This window comes from Rattus rattus, chromosome 18 (genome assembly GCF_011064425.1).
Source record: "Rattus rattus isolate New Zealand chromosome 18, Rrattus_CSIRO_v1, whole genome shotgun sequence".
In the NCBI taxonomy this organism is placed as follows: domain Eukaryota; kingdom Metazoa; phylum Chordata; class Mammalia; order Rodentia; family Muridae; genus Rattus; species Rattus rattus.
Genome location: NC_046171.1, coordinates 10684376 through 10702185, shown reverse-complemented (window position 1 = coordinate 10702185; position 17810 = coordinate 10684376). Strand labels below are relative to the sequence as shown.

Genomic DNA, 17810 nt, shown 5'->3' with positions numbered 1-17810 from the left:
CTTTAACAGTTTGTAGTCATATCAAAAATCAAGATCACAAATGAGCTTTTGCCCTTCTTTGCTTCATGAGAGTTTTCTGTCCATCCTATGCTCCACTTAAAGAAAGTTCATGCTTTTACCACAAAATCATTTCCCAAGATTCTACCATGACACCTAAATGTAACTACTCTTCTCTACAGTATGGATTTCTGTACATATTACAAACAGTGGTAATGTTAACATGTCTAAAACTGATCTCTTTTTATAAAAAAGGTAAGAGAATTTTTTCTGAATCCACCTCTCATGGGTCAGATGGACTCCAGATAAGTATTTCTGTCAGTCAACAGCTTGCTTCTCTAAACTGTTTATTCTTATGGATAGGATCTCTACCCCTTTTTCTGGTCTTGGGATTTCCCTCCCCCAATTACCAGGACCATGGGCCTAAGGAAAAAAAATTCCTGTAAACTCCTTAACTTTATCTTCTGCCCCTAATCTGTTCCAGCATCCTGCCAGGTCCAGATGTTTCCTCCAAATCTGCATCCCAGACAGCTTCAAACTACTAGCCCCAGATGAGCCAGCCTCACAGATTGCTTTGACCGGGCTTGTGCTTTTTGAGCCCCAGATCAGCCCACAGAGCCTCTAAGGTCACTGAACTAGCTAGCGTTCCTAGGACTTGCATCTCCAAAGATGTTATCAACCTCAGACAACAGGAAGCATTGTAAAGAGCACAGCAGCCCCATTCCTGCCTCACCATCACCCCTTTCTATTTTCTCATCTTTTTTTAGCAAACAAAAGGGAGGAATGTTGTAAATCAGGCACCCCAAAAGCCTACTTTTCAATGACTTAGCACCAGCAGCTTACATCATTATTGGCTGTTGTCAGATGTGGCACATTTTCATTGTCTTTGTGAGCTGCATCTTTGCCTATGCAAGGGGCATATCCCTTAAAAGGTCCCTCTAGATGTCATGACTCTCATTTTCTCTGTTTCCGTTTCACCTACCTTTACTTAACAGCCTCCATCTCCCCCTTCCCCAATAAACTTTTCCTGTTAGATCTGTGGCATGGTTGTGGTCCATGCAACATAACTTGGCACAGACCCAACAAGGTAACCTTTGCTGCCTAATCCTAACACAGTGGGCTTGAATTCCATAAACATCTCACAACAGCAAAACACTTCTTTGGTGATTGTGTTTAGATGGTTCATATTTATATGAACTACTGTCATAACTAAATGTATATGCTTATTCCAATACAGAATAAAAATTTTAATAATATTTAATGCTTGAGTTTTATCTGGACTTTAAGGAAAACCTAAGAAAGCTAAGGTGTAATTTTTTTCATGTACTCTCCACATCACTTGGTCTCTGAGAATTAACACTGCTTGAAGAATGGACATTGATATTATGCACTTGTTTGTTAATACAAGTTAGCATATATTTTATGTCGTATTGTTGTGAATCCCACACAACAGGCCATTGTTTATGAGAGATACTGAGAAAAAAAGCTCTGTAGACTTGGGATTCCGTTTCAGATTATACTTAACTGAGGAAATGGACTCTCCTCTTGTATAACAGTGGGCCACCAAGGTTTTACAAAAACCTTTTCTAATGGTCCAGCTTCATTTGCCTCACCAAATGAAACCACAGGAAACAGTGAAACTACCATGGTGTCAGGGTCTAGAAATGCAGTGTTGTATTGTTTGTTTTAGAAGAAGATGGAAGTGTTGCAGTAGTCCTTGTGGTGTAGCTCAATCATCCTTGTTCTGTTTTCTGAGCATTTATGTCTACAGCCTGATACTGAGAAACAGAAGGTTATATGTGTGCTCTGTGAGTTAACCAAGGACAGAGTAAGTAAAAGATTTAAATGGGACTAATCTGTCCACCTGAAGAAAGATTTATCACATAGCTTGGGTTAATTAATGTTGCTGAAAGAAGCAGCTGTAAAATATTTTTAAATATGGTGTCTGGTAAACAAATAGAATTTGTTCACACACAAGAAGAAAAGTCTGAAGGACTGTTGCATCTCAAGTTGCTGGAGTACTTTAAGTTATGGATGAGATTTTTACACATATTCTATCTTAGATGACATCTGATGGTTTTAATTCCAAGTTTCCATAATTTGGGAAGTACAGACCATTAATGTTGTTAATCACACACCCATTTAATTAAAATTTCAGAGTCCACCCTAGAACATTTGTTCCACAAAATTAAAAAGAAAACAAACAGTAAAACAGAAAAGGATTTTCAGAAGATTTTTAAAAATTTATCAAGACCTTAATCTATTACTTAGAAATAGTGGCAGAAAAAGAAGTAATATTTATTAGGCGCAAGTTTAGACATTCAAAGCCTATACTTTATAATGTATGATTTGTGTAAAGAAAGCTTATGGATGTATACTCACAGTATGAAAGTGACACATTATTCATAATGAGCATGTGTTCATGATTTTATAAATTATCACATAAAAATTTGTGTAGATTAGTGAAATAAGAAATAACTTTTTTTTTTACTTAGACACAATAAGAGCCAAATTCAACCTGTAAGCTCAACCTGCCCAAGGACCAGGTAACTTCCCAGAATGCTGTGAATTGTGATTCTTGAAAAATAACAAAGCCACAAGGTGGTGAATGCATGGTTTTGTCCTATAAAAGCCCCTGTGACATGTGACTCATTGCCACTTGCTGGGATTCCAGAGAGCGGACCTGAGCAGAGTCCATCATGGTTCAATATTTAATTAAAGTTTGCTTGAAGATTGGCTCCAAATCTGTGGAATTTGTTTTTCTCTTGTTAATCTCAGTATTAACAACACATCTATGATTTCTTTTACAACTTCAATTTTAAGTATTAAATTCAATGTCCTTTTAGAAAACTTCAAAGCACTTTCAAATATTACCTAGATGCCTACATTCCATCTCCCTGCCCACTTTTCTCTCCTGGTCATGCACATTGAATTAAGAAGAGTGTTGCTCCACACATTTGGTGAAAAAGGTGACAAAAAATTTGCCTTATACACACAACTTACATTTGTTGAAGAAATCGTGTTTATGATTCAATATGATTTTTACTCCTAATAAGTCATTAATACTGATATTTGCTGAACTCAATTCTCTCATAACTTTTCCCAATATGTATTTGTTAATCAATTAAAAGCAAAAAGTTATAAAATATTTAAAATATTGACCAAAGTTTTTAATTTAATATTATTCTTACAACCATACATTGAAATAGAATGAAACTGCCTTTTCAAGTGTAGAAATTTCAGGTGATTTAACTTTCTCATTTAGAATCTTTTCAACATTTGGTATTCTAATTAGTATTTCTTGTGCAAATCATTGCACTATTCTGCCTTTTCTTCCAGACTAGAAGACATTATAAAACCATGGCCTATTTATTGAGTAACAACCCCAAAATGTGTTGTGTAGGTGATAAAATATTAGACAAAGTTTATTGCAAAATAATATATATTTAAAATTGTGATCTACAAATTTTCTTACAGATTTTTCTTATGTGCTTCAGCTGTGACTCAGAGTCACAAATGTTATGGTTGCGTGGTGTTGTATGAACCTTTCAGTCACAGTGCTCTGTCCTGCCTGCAGCTAAGCATCTCCAAAGGTTACTGCTGCAATGAGAGATCTATTGTACTTTTATAAATATGTATGTTTCACCAACTGTTGACTGCTTCCTTCTTGACCCAGTTATTCTTATGATCTTTATGGAATTTCTAGATGGTTTCCTCATGAATTTCAGAATCATCTTTGAGAGGCAATCTGTTTATTCTTGCTTCTTTGGTCTTTCTTTAGCTATTACCTTGCCTTGACCCAAAACTCCTTTGTCAGTGCTCTCCTCAGGGCGGCCTTCACATCCTTGTTCCTCAAAGTATAAATGAATGGGTTGAGGGTAGGTGTGACAATGCCATAGAACAGAGCCATGATCTTGCCCCTATCATGGGAATAGCTTGAGGGAGGCTGAACATACATACTGATAGCTGTGAAGTAGAAGAGGAAGACCACCAGCAGATGTGAAGCACAGGTATTAAAGGCCTTCCAGCGACTCTCAGCAGAACGGAGTTTCAGCACTGCTTGAGCAATGAACATATAGGTGCCCAGGATGAGGCTGAGAGGCACCAAGAGCAGCAAAGCTCCAAGAACGTTAAGCTCGGCTTCATTCACAGTTGTGTCAGTACAAGCTAGTTTCAAAAGGGCTGGGACTTCACAGAAGAAATGGTCTATTACTCTCTTTCCACACCTTGGGGCTACAACAGTGAGAGTGGACTGCACAAGAGAGTTTGCAAATCCACTAATCCAAGTCCCTGTAGCCATATGAATGCACCGTCTCTGGCTCATGATGATAGGATAGTGAAGGGGCTTGCAAATGGCAGCAAAGCGGTCAAAGGCCATGATGGCCAGAAGGATACATTCTGTTGAGCCCAAGGCCAAGAAAATATAGAGCTGGGCCACACAACCACCATAACTGATGGTCTTTTCTGGCCCTCTAAGGTTCACCAACATCTGAGGGACAGTGCTGGTAGTATAGCAGAGGTCCAGAAGAGAAAGGTTGGAGACAAAAAAGTACATGGGGCTGTCAAGTTGGGGGTCTAGGCGGGAAACCAGGATAATGGAGATATTACCGAATAAGGCAAAGATGTAGGCCACCAGAAAAATTACAAAGAGAGGTGTCTCCAGCCAAGGCCGGTCAGAAAATCCTAATAAGATGAAGCCATCTGCTGAGCTCTGATTGATGATCCACATATTAGTATTAACAGGTAAAATTCTAGCTTTGACCTGGAAATATCCAATCAGGGATGGTCATTACTCAGTTAAGAAGAAACAACTGAGAATTGGAAGTAATACATGCTGAGATAAATTTCTGTTTTCTCTCTGTAAAATGTTGCGTCAATGTGGTTGTAATATTGAAAGATCAGCAATGTACCTGAGGAATGTTGCTTAATTAATGGACGGTTAATTCAGGTTAGTGAGTCTCTGGATTTTAGTATATTTTCTTTTAAAATGCTTCAGCTATAATACCATCGGCTCAACATGACGTGGGCACTTAGTAGTGACCATATAGTATAGAGTAAAACAAATTTGGAGAAGACAGAGTTCCATCGAACTACTTAAACAAAATAGCATAGTCAGAGTGCAGTGGGTCTGTGTTTTAGACAGGCCAGAGGCACTTTAGCACATCTATCGTTCTCACAATGAGAGTAAGACCAGGAATCTCATGGGAAATGGAACATTTCATAGAACTTGGGTGATAAGAAGATGGCATGTCAGGGCTCCTTTTGTTCTTTCCAAGCTCTCCAGCCCATCCTACAGCAAGAAAAAAAAAAACAAAAAAAACAAAAAAACAAAAAGAAACAAGGCAGAATGTCTAAGCAAGTCTTAGAATTTCAGGCCTAAGATATGTGTAGATTGTGAACATTCTGTTTAAAAATATCTATATAAAGGACTTTTCATCTTTTTGGATATTGGTGTCTGTATTTTTGGGATACCAAAATGACTAGGATAAACAAAGTGAAGGGATTGAGGTTATGACTGAACTCTGTTTTAGATTAATAATGTTTGTATTTAACGCCAGAGTTTCAAATGTTTTAAATCCCTGTATAATCTGTATATCAGCTTCTAATTGCTCAGTGTTATCAGCACACACAAATATGCACATTTCCCTTCTGCCTCCTTTATCCTGAAATATGACTCACCAGCTCTACTATATCCACCACCTCACCTACCCCATTCAAATCTTGAAATTCCTTTATATTATCACTTAGGAAAAGTAGCCTCAATGGCCAGTTCTTCTAATTCTTGTCTTAAATTTGTTTTTGTTGGGCTGAGAAACTACTCAGTTGGTAAAAGGCTTGTGGCCCAAGCCCTATGACCCAAGGCTTTTCACTGGAGCCTACATTATTAAAAAAAACAATAAGGCCACATGTGGGGGTAGTGGGCCACATCTGTATTTCCCATACTCCTCCAGTAAGATGGGAGACAGGAGGATCTGCCAGACGTTCATATGCTAATCACAGCAGCAGAAAAAGAAGATACCCAGCTTTAAAACAAGTTTGAAGAAAAGAAATAATTCCTTACATGCTCTAGTCTCCTTTCACAAGACCTTCACATGCAAATACCCAAATTCATATACAATTATGTATACACACAATAAATAAACACACGCTTAAGTTCATTTTTATTTAAATCTCTATATTTGTACAAATTTTCCCTGTATTTTTTTTTTTGGTTATTTTATAAAGGGCATTTTTTTCTTTGTTCAAATCCCAGTCATTCTGCTTACTAACTATGTGATTTTTGAGTGCCATTAATTGTTTTGTGCTTCAATATTATTCTTCTTTAAATAAGCATAGCAACACTTGTATAAGTAAACATATTCAGCAATATAATCTAAATTGCAAGCCCAGTTTCAGTTCTATATCAATTCACTATAGATTCTTGGTAGAACATGGTAGAAATTTCCAAAAATACCGTGCTTGCTTTACCTGGTACCTACACTCACTGCATTATTAACTGGTATCTATTAGGACGTAGTAAAAATTATATGACTGATAAGAAGTCAGTTTCAGATTCATTGACTATTACTTCTGACCCCTTGTTTTGTCCCACCCTATGATTACAATGAGACAATGGAAATCTTAAAGGCTTTCTTTAGCCAGGCCTATTTTCTAAGTCTGTGTTGTTACTCTGGGGGTAGAACGAATGACTGTGAGGAATGATAGGGTGAGACTAATTCTTCACAGCTTAGCTTCAGTCTCTACCTATAAATCAGTTGTCGTAGCTTACCCCTGTAGTCTCAGTCTTTTGGAGGCAGACACAGAAGGATTGCAAGCTTGAAGCCTGCCTGGGCTGCATTGCATAACCATGTCTAAAGAAATGAAAGAAAAAGACAAACATCATTAAATCTAAAACAGAGTTCAGTCATAACCCCCATGCCTTCGTTTTGTTTATCCTAATTATTTTGACCTCCAAAAGCAATAATTTCCTTGAATCGTATTTTCCGGTATCATCAAAATTGTCATCTGGACCAATTCTTCTTGGTCTATTCAGTAAATCTGTTGGGATAAGGAAACACAAAAGCAGACACATGGAATTCAGATTAACCCTCTACCATCTGCAGTTTTTCAACTGTTGTCCTATTTTCATCTTGAGAGGATGCTTGTTCATTAGGAAGTCAATCTTGCTTTCATACATAGCTGATTATTCCTAAGTCAGCACGACTCTTTTCAGTGGCCCTTGATATTCAGATAGTTACATAGAGAAGCAGCTTTAGACTCAGCATTTCAGGAAGGGATGGTTTGAGGCCTGCGGAGGCTGCCCTGACTCAGGAAGCTCTTGCTTCCCCTGATGCTCATGCTGATGTGAAGCTGAATTGCTGTTATCCTTACTCAAAGTGTTGCCATAACTATAAAAAGCATTTTTAAATATTTCCTTCTTTACCATTCCTTTTGAATTTGCAGTTCTCTCTAGATGAATTCCACATTTACCACACATATCAAGATTATACCCATAAAGAGATTTGATATATATTGTATATATTTTTATATATGGATATATGAATATACCATATATGAATGAATATATATATACATACATACAACACACACACACACACACACACACACACACACACACACACACACACACACACCTCTGTAGTAGGAGTTTGGGTTTTGAACTGAGTATGTTTTCTTGACTAGAGTAATTGGGTGTTCTTCATAAGACTTTATGGACAAGAGCATGTATTAGCTTATATACTATATAGTAGGTGTTTGCTGCATAATAGTTGATTTGGAATTTTAAAAAAAAATTCTGATAGGTGAGATTACATTAGTATCTTGATTTCACTATTTCTTCTTCTCTTTAAACTTAATCGATTCCTTTGATATTTTATCACACCTGTTTCCAGAAAAAATTTTACTTTTTCATTCCCTGCCTGAGACATAATAAAATTATTATATGTTTTACTCTTAACACTTTTTAACCTTCTACCTCTAATTACAAAATTCCTGTCACTAACCAAGAAATACATTTATTTTACTTGGTAAGAATCAGTGGGGTTTGAGTATATCATTTCTTAACTTTTAAGGATTCCACCAGTTAAAACAATTCAAAGTACTTGAATACAAACTCTATTGCTTTCACAACCATTGAAAATTGGAATTTATTTATTTTGTAAGTAAAGACAAATAGTTGTATAATTTGGTATACGATGCAAATTGGGATGTAAACAACAGCAACAGTACTGATAGCTTACACAGTAAAATTACTATGGAATTGCTCCAAAAATTTTCAGATGCCTATGGCTATCTATGGAAAATTAAGTTGATTATTGAGACTTCCAGAGTTTGTTCTTGTTTTTTCTTTTTTACCACACTAATTCTATCACTCATTTCAAATTTGTCCCATATAATTCCATTCTTTTCCCACTTCTCACCCAAGAATTGTGTCTTTAGAAATAATGTCTCAGAAACATGTTAATTTCTTGTATTATATTCCCAAGGAGATGAAACAGGCAGCATTTCCTGTAGCGTAGAATAGAGTTTTATTTGGTATTAGAAACAATCTTTACTTTTTTTGTACAGATGACCCAAATTTTGCCTTCAGAACAAATACAGTTTTCTCTTGGATTGCAGATTAAGTCATAGATGGTACTCAGCATCCATGTAACATCTGTACAATTAGAATCTCTAAAAGGACAACCCTGGAATATTGCCTTTGTCCTGTGTCGATGAGTGTTTTGCGAAGCCTAGATTCAAAATATCATTTCTCAATTTCTGAAAATTTTATAGTATTTTTCTAAGCTGTAAATAAAAGCCAAGTTTCTTTTACTGTGTTTCACAGTGATTATCACACCATTTTCCCAATCTTCACATTTTCCCACCATTTCGCTCTAAACACGTACAGGATTTTGTGTCTGTTTATAAATGCTATTGATCTTCTGAGATAAGCATGGACTGTTTCTAATAATTATAATTATTCAAATTATATAATTATAATTTATAATAACTGTGATTTTATTATGTAATATAAAATATACAAATAATAAATATGTAATACATAATATTATATATTATATAATTATAAAATATATACAAATAAAATTGTATATAACTATTTAATTTCTATAATATATGATATATTATACATTATACATTATGTATAATATATACATATACTACACATAATAATACAAAATATACTTATATATTATATAATTTTAAATTTTTAGTAAAATATATTGCTTATTGTTTTGAAATATGTTAGAATGTAGGATCATAATTTTCAGTAAAATGTGTACAACCACATTTTGTGGAAGAGATTTTCTTCCTGGCGATGTGAGATCCATATATATTTAATATAATTTGAAAGTATTTAGTATAAATATTAAATATAATATATTATGTGTAATATACAGCCTATATTATATTACATAATTATATATTGTATTATAATAAAATTTATTATGTGTAATACATTAATAACAGTAGTGAATAGTACAGTTTTTATATATGGATAATAGTATATTCCTATAGTTTTAAGTACTTGATATACTCCTAAATATTAAATATTTATACGAATATTGAAGAAAAATGAATAGTGATAAAAGACCAATTCTTAAATCATAAAGTAGAGTTGAGAGAAGAAAGTGGAGAAGAAGGAACAAAGAGTGGGAAGTAAAGACTCATATGAAGATTGTACAGCTGTGGCCCTGACTCACAGAAGATGTTGAAATCAGATAGAACAAAACTGTAAAATGTGGGAGACAATTAAGGCTAACTCAGGTAATCCAGTTGGTTTGCCTTGAAAGGACTATGGGGTGTGGGACTGGTTGCCTTTCTGATATATAAGATAATTATGGTGCTTAGGGAAACTTAATTTACCTAAGTCAGAAGTAAAAATGTGCTGGTATACACTGTGAAGGGAGGAGTTAGATGTGCAAGATGTATCTAACTGGGCTCACAAGAAGTGTGAAAAAGAATGGAGGGTCTGAAGGTGGGAGTCTGACGTTAGAGCTTAAGGCAGGGAGCTAACAACTTCAGAGGCTTAAATCGTTCTGTGCTCCTCACCACACTGGCTCAGATATATGCTAATAAGCCAACTTTGCTTAGATATGGCTTTGGATTTAAACTCCTGGTTATTAGATGCCCTTATTTTAAGTTGTCAGATTTAAGCAGCTTTTAAGTTATTGGTTTGTTTGGGCTTTCAGTACTGAATAGATTTGCACACAAAACTCACTGTTTAACACCCACAAACACTGAAATGCAAAAGAAAAATCAATCTGGAAAGTGTAAAAAGTTCGTCTACATATATTAAATTAGGATACAAGGTTCTGAATGTAAATAACATGAGCAGTGATGTATATTCTTGTAGCTTCCTAAAAAACTGTATGAGAAGGATCTGTGGCTACTAAAATGCATATGTCAGATTTTCTCTAACTGTAAATATATATATGTATGTAATATATATATATGTATATATCTCTTCACATGTAGATGATTTTTCTCATGGCCATACTTGACCAATTCTTATAATAGGCCTGTAAATAGCTATTATCATTGGTATTTCAATTGAAGAACAGAAACAAGTTTAAAGAGAATACACTCAGCTCAAGTTGATGCATGTAAATTCAAAACCAAAGATTGAATAATGTTAGGTTTTGAATCCAGTATCAGTACAGTTTTCACAATTCTTAAAAAGAAAATGTGGATGGCTAGGGAGAATTAACCCTCCAGCTTAAAATTATTCTTTTATATGTTTTATTTTTCTATCCCATTCCTAGGACGCATAGCAAAATTAAATAAATGACTGGTTTGACTCACCTTTCCCTCTCCAAATCCGTCCTGTGTTTTCCTGGTGCTAGGTCGATAGAGTTTTCCCACAGTGATCAGGAATGGAAGGAAACTGACCTGGGACTCAGATAGGGCATACTGACCAGTTTCTGTCTGAATCTCTTCTTTCTGACCTATGAGAAGGCCAAATTTAAATAGCCAACTCCAATTTATGACTGTTTTCCGGCTGCACAAATCAACAGGGAGGTCCCCCCTCCCACCTCATTTCCTTAGTTGTATCCTGTTTTAAACCTCAGTGGTTCAGCGTAATTATCGCCCTTGTTGCCAGCACGTCCAGAAGAAAAGAACCAGAGGGACCAGACAGAAGGAAAACCCCAGAAACAAACAAGAAAAAAAAAATTAAAACAAACATAAACTTTAGAGTCAGTAAAGAAGAAATCGAGCCAACTCAAATAAGATCTGGTCAAATAAGACAATTTCTAGATTCCCTTCATATGTGCTTACTGCTTTGAGAAAAGCAGTACAACCTCATACAGTTGTGAAATGTTTCTAAGTGTGATTTTTATTATTATTATTATTAACTTGAGTATTTCTTATATACATTTCGAGTGTTATTCCCTTTCCCGGTTTCCGGGCAAACATCCCCCTCCGCTCTCCCCTTCCTTATGGGTGTTCCCCTCCCAACCCTCCCCCCATTGCCGCCCTCCCCCCAACAGTCTAGTTCCCTGGGGGTTCAGTCTTAGCAGGACCCAGGGCTTCCCCTTCCACTGGTGCTCTTACTAGGATATTCATTGCTACCTATGAGGTCAGAGTCCAGGGTCAGTCCATGTATAGTCTTTAGGTGGTGGCTTAGTCCCTGGAAGCTCTGGTTGGTTGGCATTGCTGTACATATGGGGTCTCGAGCTCCTTCAAGCTCTTCCAGTTCTTTCTCTGATTCCTTCAACGGGGGTCTAAGTGTGATTATTATAAAGTAAAATTTGATTATATATTGATTCATCTGTTAGGCAAAGTTTTGAATTGTTGTCACTTATAACCTACAGAGGTCTCCTAGTCTGGCTTCTGGCTTCATATTTTTCACTCTCTCTCTACGTACTGGGCTTGATTTAGTTTCTCTCTCTCTCGTTTTATGAACTGAAGTTCATGTGGAGATTCATTGTGTCAAATGTGGATCTCACATCATTAAGGAAGAAAAATCCCTTCCACAGTATGTGGTTATACCCACTTCATTCAAAATCTCTGGAAATTTTCAGAATTAAGATCCCACATTCAACATATTTCGAAACAATAACAATTTTAATATAGAAATGAAACAATGGAAAAAAGGAATCACTCAAAAATCTAATATCACTAAAAACTCTGAGGCCCTACATGACATATGTTTTGATAAAAGTTAAACTGTGAAGATGAAGAGATGATTACCATAAAGGAAGGAGAACGAACACAAAACCAACAGACAAATTCCAAAAGCATGTTTGAATGATGCCTGACAGATACATTTTTTTTATAGTAACTTAGTGGAAACAACAACAAATACTAAGGCTAAGGGTTTTGTTTATCATTTAAATGTGTAATAAAATATGTAAAATTATAATTAAAGTCAGAGTTGGATACCATTTTTACTTAAGTTGGCAAAGAACAAAGATTTTCATTTTGTATCAAATTGGTTATATAATATCTTCCGTACAAATTTCGGAAAAATGCTTTGGATTTATATGCCATCTGCAAATGTTACAGGAGCATACACTACGTCTGACAGATTTGCTCAGGTTCGCGCAGAGGTGGAAGAACAGACATCACCAATGCAATGTTACATAAGCACAGAACAAGACATGTTAAATGCTCACCAAACTTGGAATTATTCATTATATACTTACGATGTAATACATTTATTCATTAAACATAATAAAACAAGTTTATAGATAGAAAATTAAAATTGTCTCCAAGTTCTGTACACACACACACACACACACACACCTCATGATAGAATCGCAAAGTAGGAAACCTAAACAAACCAGCAATGTATAGCCATATTGGATCAATTATAAATCTCTCATCAAGAATAGTCAAGGTCCATGAAGGTTTTTTTCTTCTGCCTACTAATGCCACTGCTTGGGTCTTAGGTGCTACTCAAAATTGAGATGATGTATTTATAAAATGAACAAAAATATAACACTTGCTGAATTCCTGATGGTGCTCAAGGCATCACACGTGAGACACGTGCCAGTATCATTTTAGCCGTTTGTTCTAGATGTTTAAACAGAGTGTTACAGGGCTTGGCTTCTGGGAACAGAATGAGGAAACACTCAGTTAAAAGCTTCATGTTTTATCTAGGAGAGTCTTGACTGACAGTATGTCAATCAAACCTAACAGGGTGGGTATAGGAGTTCTACAGGCTTCAGACCCCATGCTTGGAAGGACAAGTTTTGCTTCAAAATGCTGTGACATCGGAGAACCCTTATCTGGTGTGTGGACCTATAGACTATCCACATTTTAGATAAAATGTTAAGTGTTGATTTTTAGTTTCACAACACACTCTGCCTTATAACATGGATTTTTATTTTTCTCTTCTGTTCTTAAGGTCCTGTGAAACCAGTTCCTTTATTCTTGCTTTTGTCCCTTTTCCTGCCCTAATTATCTTAAATGTCATCTCCCACCCCTTCTAAGTGTGAGTGTTTCACTGCCTCTCATCCGTTTCTCGTCTTATAGAAATCTGCGAATGTATTCTCTGTACTCAGCTATTTTCTCTAAAGATTCTTAAATATGCATAATGGTATTTATTCACTGGAACATTTATATTCTTTTAAGAGAATGAAAATTACCATTTCTGTTTTAATTAATATCATGTTTGATCAGATCTCATTTTTAGACACTTGTGGATGACTATGAGGATGAATCAATGGAAACATCCAAGAGATGTTTGTATAGTTACAGTTATCAAAGTGTGAGGTACCGTGTGGGGTCAATTTCTGACCTTTATCAGTAGAAGTCAAGGACTTGACTTCCATTCTTCAGAAATGTGTCCTCTGTTCCTCAACACATTCAGAATATTCTTAACTAGAGAACAAGTTTTTTTCTATTTACATGTATTTTCAGTTTTATCATCTGCAAAGTAATAGCATCCAATGGAAAATACATCGTTTACTATTAATTTTTCAAACACAAGAGTCAGTAAAGTTAATTGTATATGTAGTTTGACGTAAGGTTTTTTTTCTTGTTCATAATACCTTTCAAGGAGTATTATAACTTTTATTGTATATAACTTTTATTGATCAAATGATAAATGGTTGATATTTTGATTAACCATTCTTTACCTTCATGAGTTTTTTTTTTAATTTTTAAATGGGGAAAGGTAACAGGTTTACTTTATTTTTTATAAACTTATTATTGATTGAGTTTTAATATGAGGGATTATGCACAGATACCAGAAAATTGCAAACGGGTAACAGAAGAGAATAGGGAAATATATAACTCCTAACTAAAACTAATTATAACAAAAAACATAAAGTAGGTAACTAAAAGGTGAAAACTGGATTGTGGTAGTATATCTTTTTACGAATAACTTTAAGTAAGTGCCAGGTGTTATAGCTATATTAGGTGAACACAGTGTACACTGGGAGTGGGAGGTGAAATAGGTGATTAACCATAGGGGATAATGCATACTGTTTGGCAAAAATGTCTTTTAGAGTTTGAGGATATGTCTGTGTGAGGAATACATCTTCTCCACACTCTGTAAATCATGGATATCAATCCTGATGCTACAAATAAGTCACCACCTTTAAATAGCAGCTGAGTCAATCCCATCACAGTAAACTGTTCCGTAAAAGTACACATTTACGTAAAACAGCTAATAAACATTTAAAATGGATAAACCTAGTCTGTTTGATTATTACAAGTGGATTGAGTAAGGCACTAGTAATGACTAGTAACTGCTTGGATACTTTATCTCTGGAAAACACTTATATGTCCATCAAGGCCATATCCTCTCCTTGACAGTATCAGTCTTGCTAGGATGAGAAACAGTTTATTAATGATACATGTTACTTACTGATGCCTTGCTGAGTATTTTTTAACTATTCTAATATGGCATAAGGTTGGATTCATGTTAGAAATGAAGCAGTCAAGATCTTAGTCTTTCCTTTTCCAGGTGCTGCTATTTATCTCTACACACAGAGCATCTGTCTTAGAAGGATGCCTTTGATTCTATTGCCATCATTAAAATCAAGCAATTAGGATCTTAGGGTTTCCATTTCTGTGAAGAGACACTACCAAGATAACTCTTATAAAGAGAATATTTAATTAAGGTTGGCTTATAGATTTAGAAGTTTAGTCCATTATCATTATAGTAGGAAGCACGGCAACATCTAGGCAGACATGGTGCTGGAAAAGGAGCTGAGAGTTTTGCGTCTTGATCTGAAGGCAACCAGGAGAGGACTGTATTCTAGGTAGCTAGAAGGAGGTTCTCAAAACTCATTCCCACAGTGCCACACTTCCTCCAACAAAACCACACCTATTCCAGCCTCCTAATAGTGCCACTCCCTGCAGCAAGCGTATTCAAATCACTACAGAACTGAACAGGGAGGGGCATATGGGAGGGTTGGAGGGGGAAAAGATGTACTTATAATCTCAAAAAATAAAAGTAGTTTAATAAAACTGAATGACAGAAGAGTCACATTTTTCAAAGATTTATTTATTATGTATATAGCATTCTGCCTGCATGTATGCCTACAAGCCAGAAGATGTCATCAGATCTCATTATAGATGGTTATGAGCCACCAGGTTGTAGCTGGAAACTGAACTCAGGACTGCTGGCACGCGCGCGCGCGCACATACACACACACACACACACACACACACACACACACACACACACACAAATATATATATAAAAACAAAGAAATAAAAAAAAACAAAGAAATATGTAACAATGATTACTTCATTTTGGTCACATTTTCAAATAGGTTTATTTTTTCATTCATATATGGATGCAAGTAGATAAAGATAAAAATAAATAAATAATAAATACAAATAAAGATAAAATAAAGTTTGAAAACATTCTATTTATTTATCATTTAGTATGAAATATGTTATTTATCATAATGATGAACAATATTTTAAAAATCATAACTCAATATGGAAATGAAGATTTTACTAAAATCTGCACAAGCTTGAAAAAGAAATAGTGGAGTTAAAATCCCAAGTCTGTATTTTAACTTCCCCAATGTTTTCTACAATATTGATGATGGAATTGCTGTCAAAGAGGGAAATGCTGCTTTCTTGGATTATTTAGAATATTCTTAGGGAGGGACATGGTATGAAGCATTACTGTAATGGTTGTGAGTTCATATGCAAAGGAGAAATAAAGGAGGGAAGGGAGAAAAAGGAGAGTGTGAGAAACAAGAGTTATGGTCTTCCAGGGATGTGGAGAAATGTTGCCTCACCTAAGCCCCAAAGCATGCTGGGAAGAGACTGAGAAGACAGCAGGCCAGAGGCCAAGTGCATTGCAACATCGGCAAACCATATAGTGAGCTTCATAGGCCAGGATGACTCCCGGCAAGATTATATGACAAAATATTCAGGATCCTCTAGTCATAAGGTCCTGTCACCACGTGCTCTGTTTTGTTTGCATCCTCCAGCGGCTCTACTGAAGAGCCTTTCAAGAGCCCCTTTCACCTCTTTATTCCTCAGTGTGTAGATGAGAGGATTAAGGGTTGGGGTCATAACAGTGTAAAAGAGAGAGATGAACTTCCCATGGGTGTGGGCGTATGAACTGTTTGGCTGGATGTAGATGGCTGTGATGCTCCCGTAGAAGAGGGATACCACCATCAAGTGGGATCCACATGTGCCCAGGGCTCTGTGCCAAGCCTGGGATGACTTAATTCTTATAACTTCCTTGGCTATATGTCCATAGGATGTCAGTATCAGTGCTAAGGGTAAGAGCAGCAAGACCAACGAGGCTACAAAGAGTTGGACCTCATTGGCATGAATGTCCACACAGGCAAGCTTGATCATGGAGGGGACCTCACAGAAGAAATGGTGGAGCCACAGGTGGCCACAACGTGGGAGCCAAAGAGTGATTGTTCCTTGGATGAGAGCATTTCCTATTCCACTGAGCCACGAGATTCCTGCTAGAGCCTGGCAGAGCTGTGGATTCATCACAGCTACGTAGTGGAGAGGTTTACAGACGGCAGCATAGCGATCAAAAGCCATTACTGCCAGGAGAATACATTCAGTAGAGCCCAGAGTCAGAGAGACGTAAAGCTGCACCGCACAGCCCACAGCCGTGATAGTCTTGGCTGGTCCTTTCAGGTTCCATAGCAGTTGGGGGACAATACTGGTGGTGAAGCAGATGTCAACGAAGGAGAGGTGAGTTAGAAAATAGTACATAGGGGTTTTGAGTTTGGAATCTATTGAAGAGATCAGAATAATGATCGTATTTCCCACCAGAGTGAGAAGATAGGAAATTAAAACTACTATGAAGAGTCTTTTCTCCAGCTGAGGCTGATCCGAAAAACCCACCAGAATGAAATCGCTATTGACACTGCTGTTAATCATTCCTGTCACCTGATACAGACAAGAAGGAAAAATATTGCAAATTGAGAGAAAGTCACAATATCAATGTCTATAACATAATTAAAAATGGTGACACTGAAAAAAGTCGCATCAATTATACGGGGTCTTTTTGTTGTTGATCTAGATTTTGTCACAGAAAGGATATGAATCTTCAGAGAGGCACAAAGACACTGAAGCGAAGTTTCTGTTTGAGTAGTAACTATGGGAAGCAGAGACAGAGTTTGTCAGAGAAGAAAATATATCAAAGAAATAAATGAATCTGACCCGTTGATATCTGATAACAATTCATTCAAATGAACGTTTAATGTCTCTAATACTTAGTATACACAATTACTTTAAAAAATTACTTCCTTCAACTATGGTCCTTAAAATAAGCACTTTTTAAAAATAGTTTTAAAAAAATATGAACAGGTTCTAGAGAGTATAAAGGCTACTTTTGATGTAAAATATCAAGCATTTTTGTATTG

The 17810-nt window shown here is 36.0% G+C and overlaps 2 protein-coding genes across 2 annotated transcripts; both read right to left on the bottom strand.

Moving 5' to 3' along the window:
- Positions 1-3781: 3781 nt before the first annotated feature.
- On the bottom strand, positions 3782-4726 carry LOC116887195 (olfactory receptor 2B2-like). Its single transcript, XM_032888752.1, has one exon. It carries the CDS (start codon positions 4724-4726, stop codon positions 3782-3784), a length of 945 nt encoding a protein of 314 aa, XP_032744643.1.
- An 11633-nt stretch (positions 4727-16359) lies between these two features.
- On the bottom strand, positions 16360-17325 carry LOC116887260 (olfactory receptor 2G3-like). The gene has a single exon (XM_032888827.1). It carries the CDS (start codon positions 17323-17325, stop codon positions 16360-16362), a length of 966 nt encoding a protein of 321 aa, XP_032744718.1.
- Positions 17326-17810: the final 485 nt, after the last annotated feature.

What these genes read in the sequence shown, in the direction of transcription:
- LOC116887260 (XM_032888827.1), bottom strand. Translation starts at nt 17,325, where the DNA reads ATGATTAACAGCAGTGTCAATAGCGATTTCATTCTGGTGGGTTTTTCG.
- LOC116887195 (XM_032888752.1), bottom strand. Translation starts at nt 4,726, where the DNA reads ATGTGGATCATCAATCAGAGCTCAGCAGATGGCTTCATCTTATTAGGA.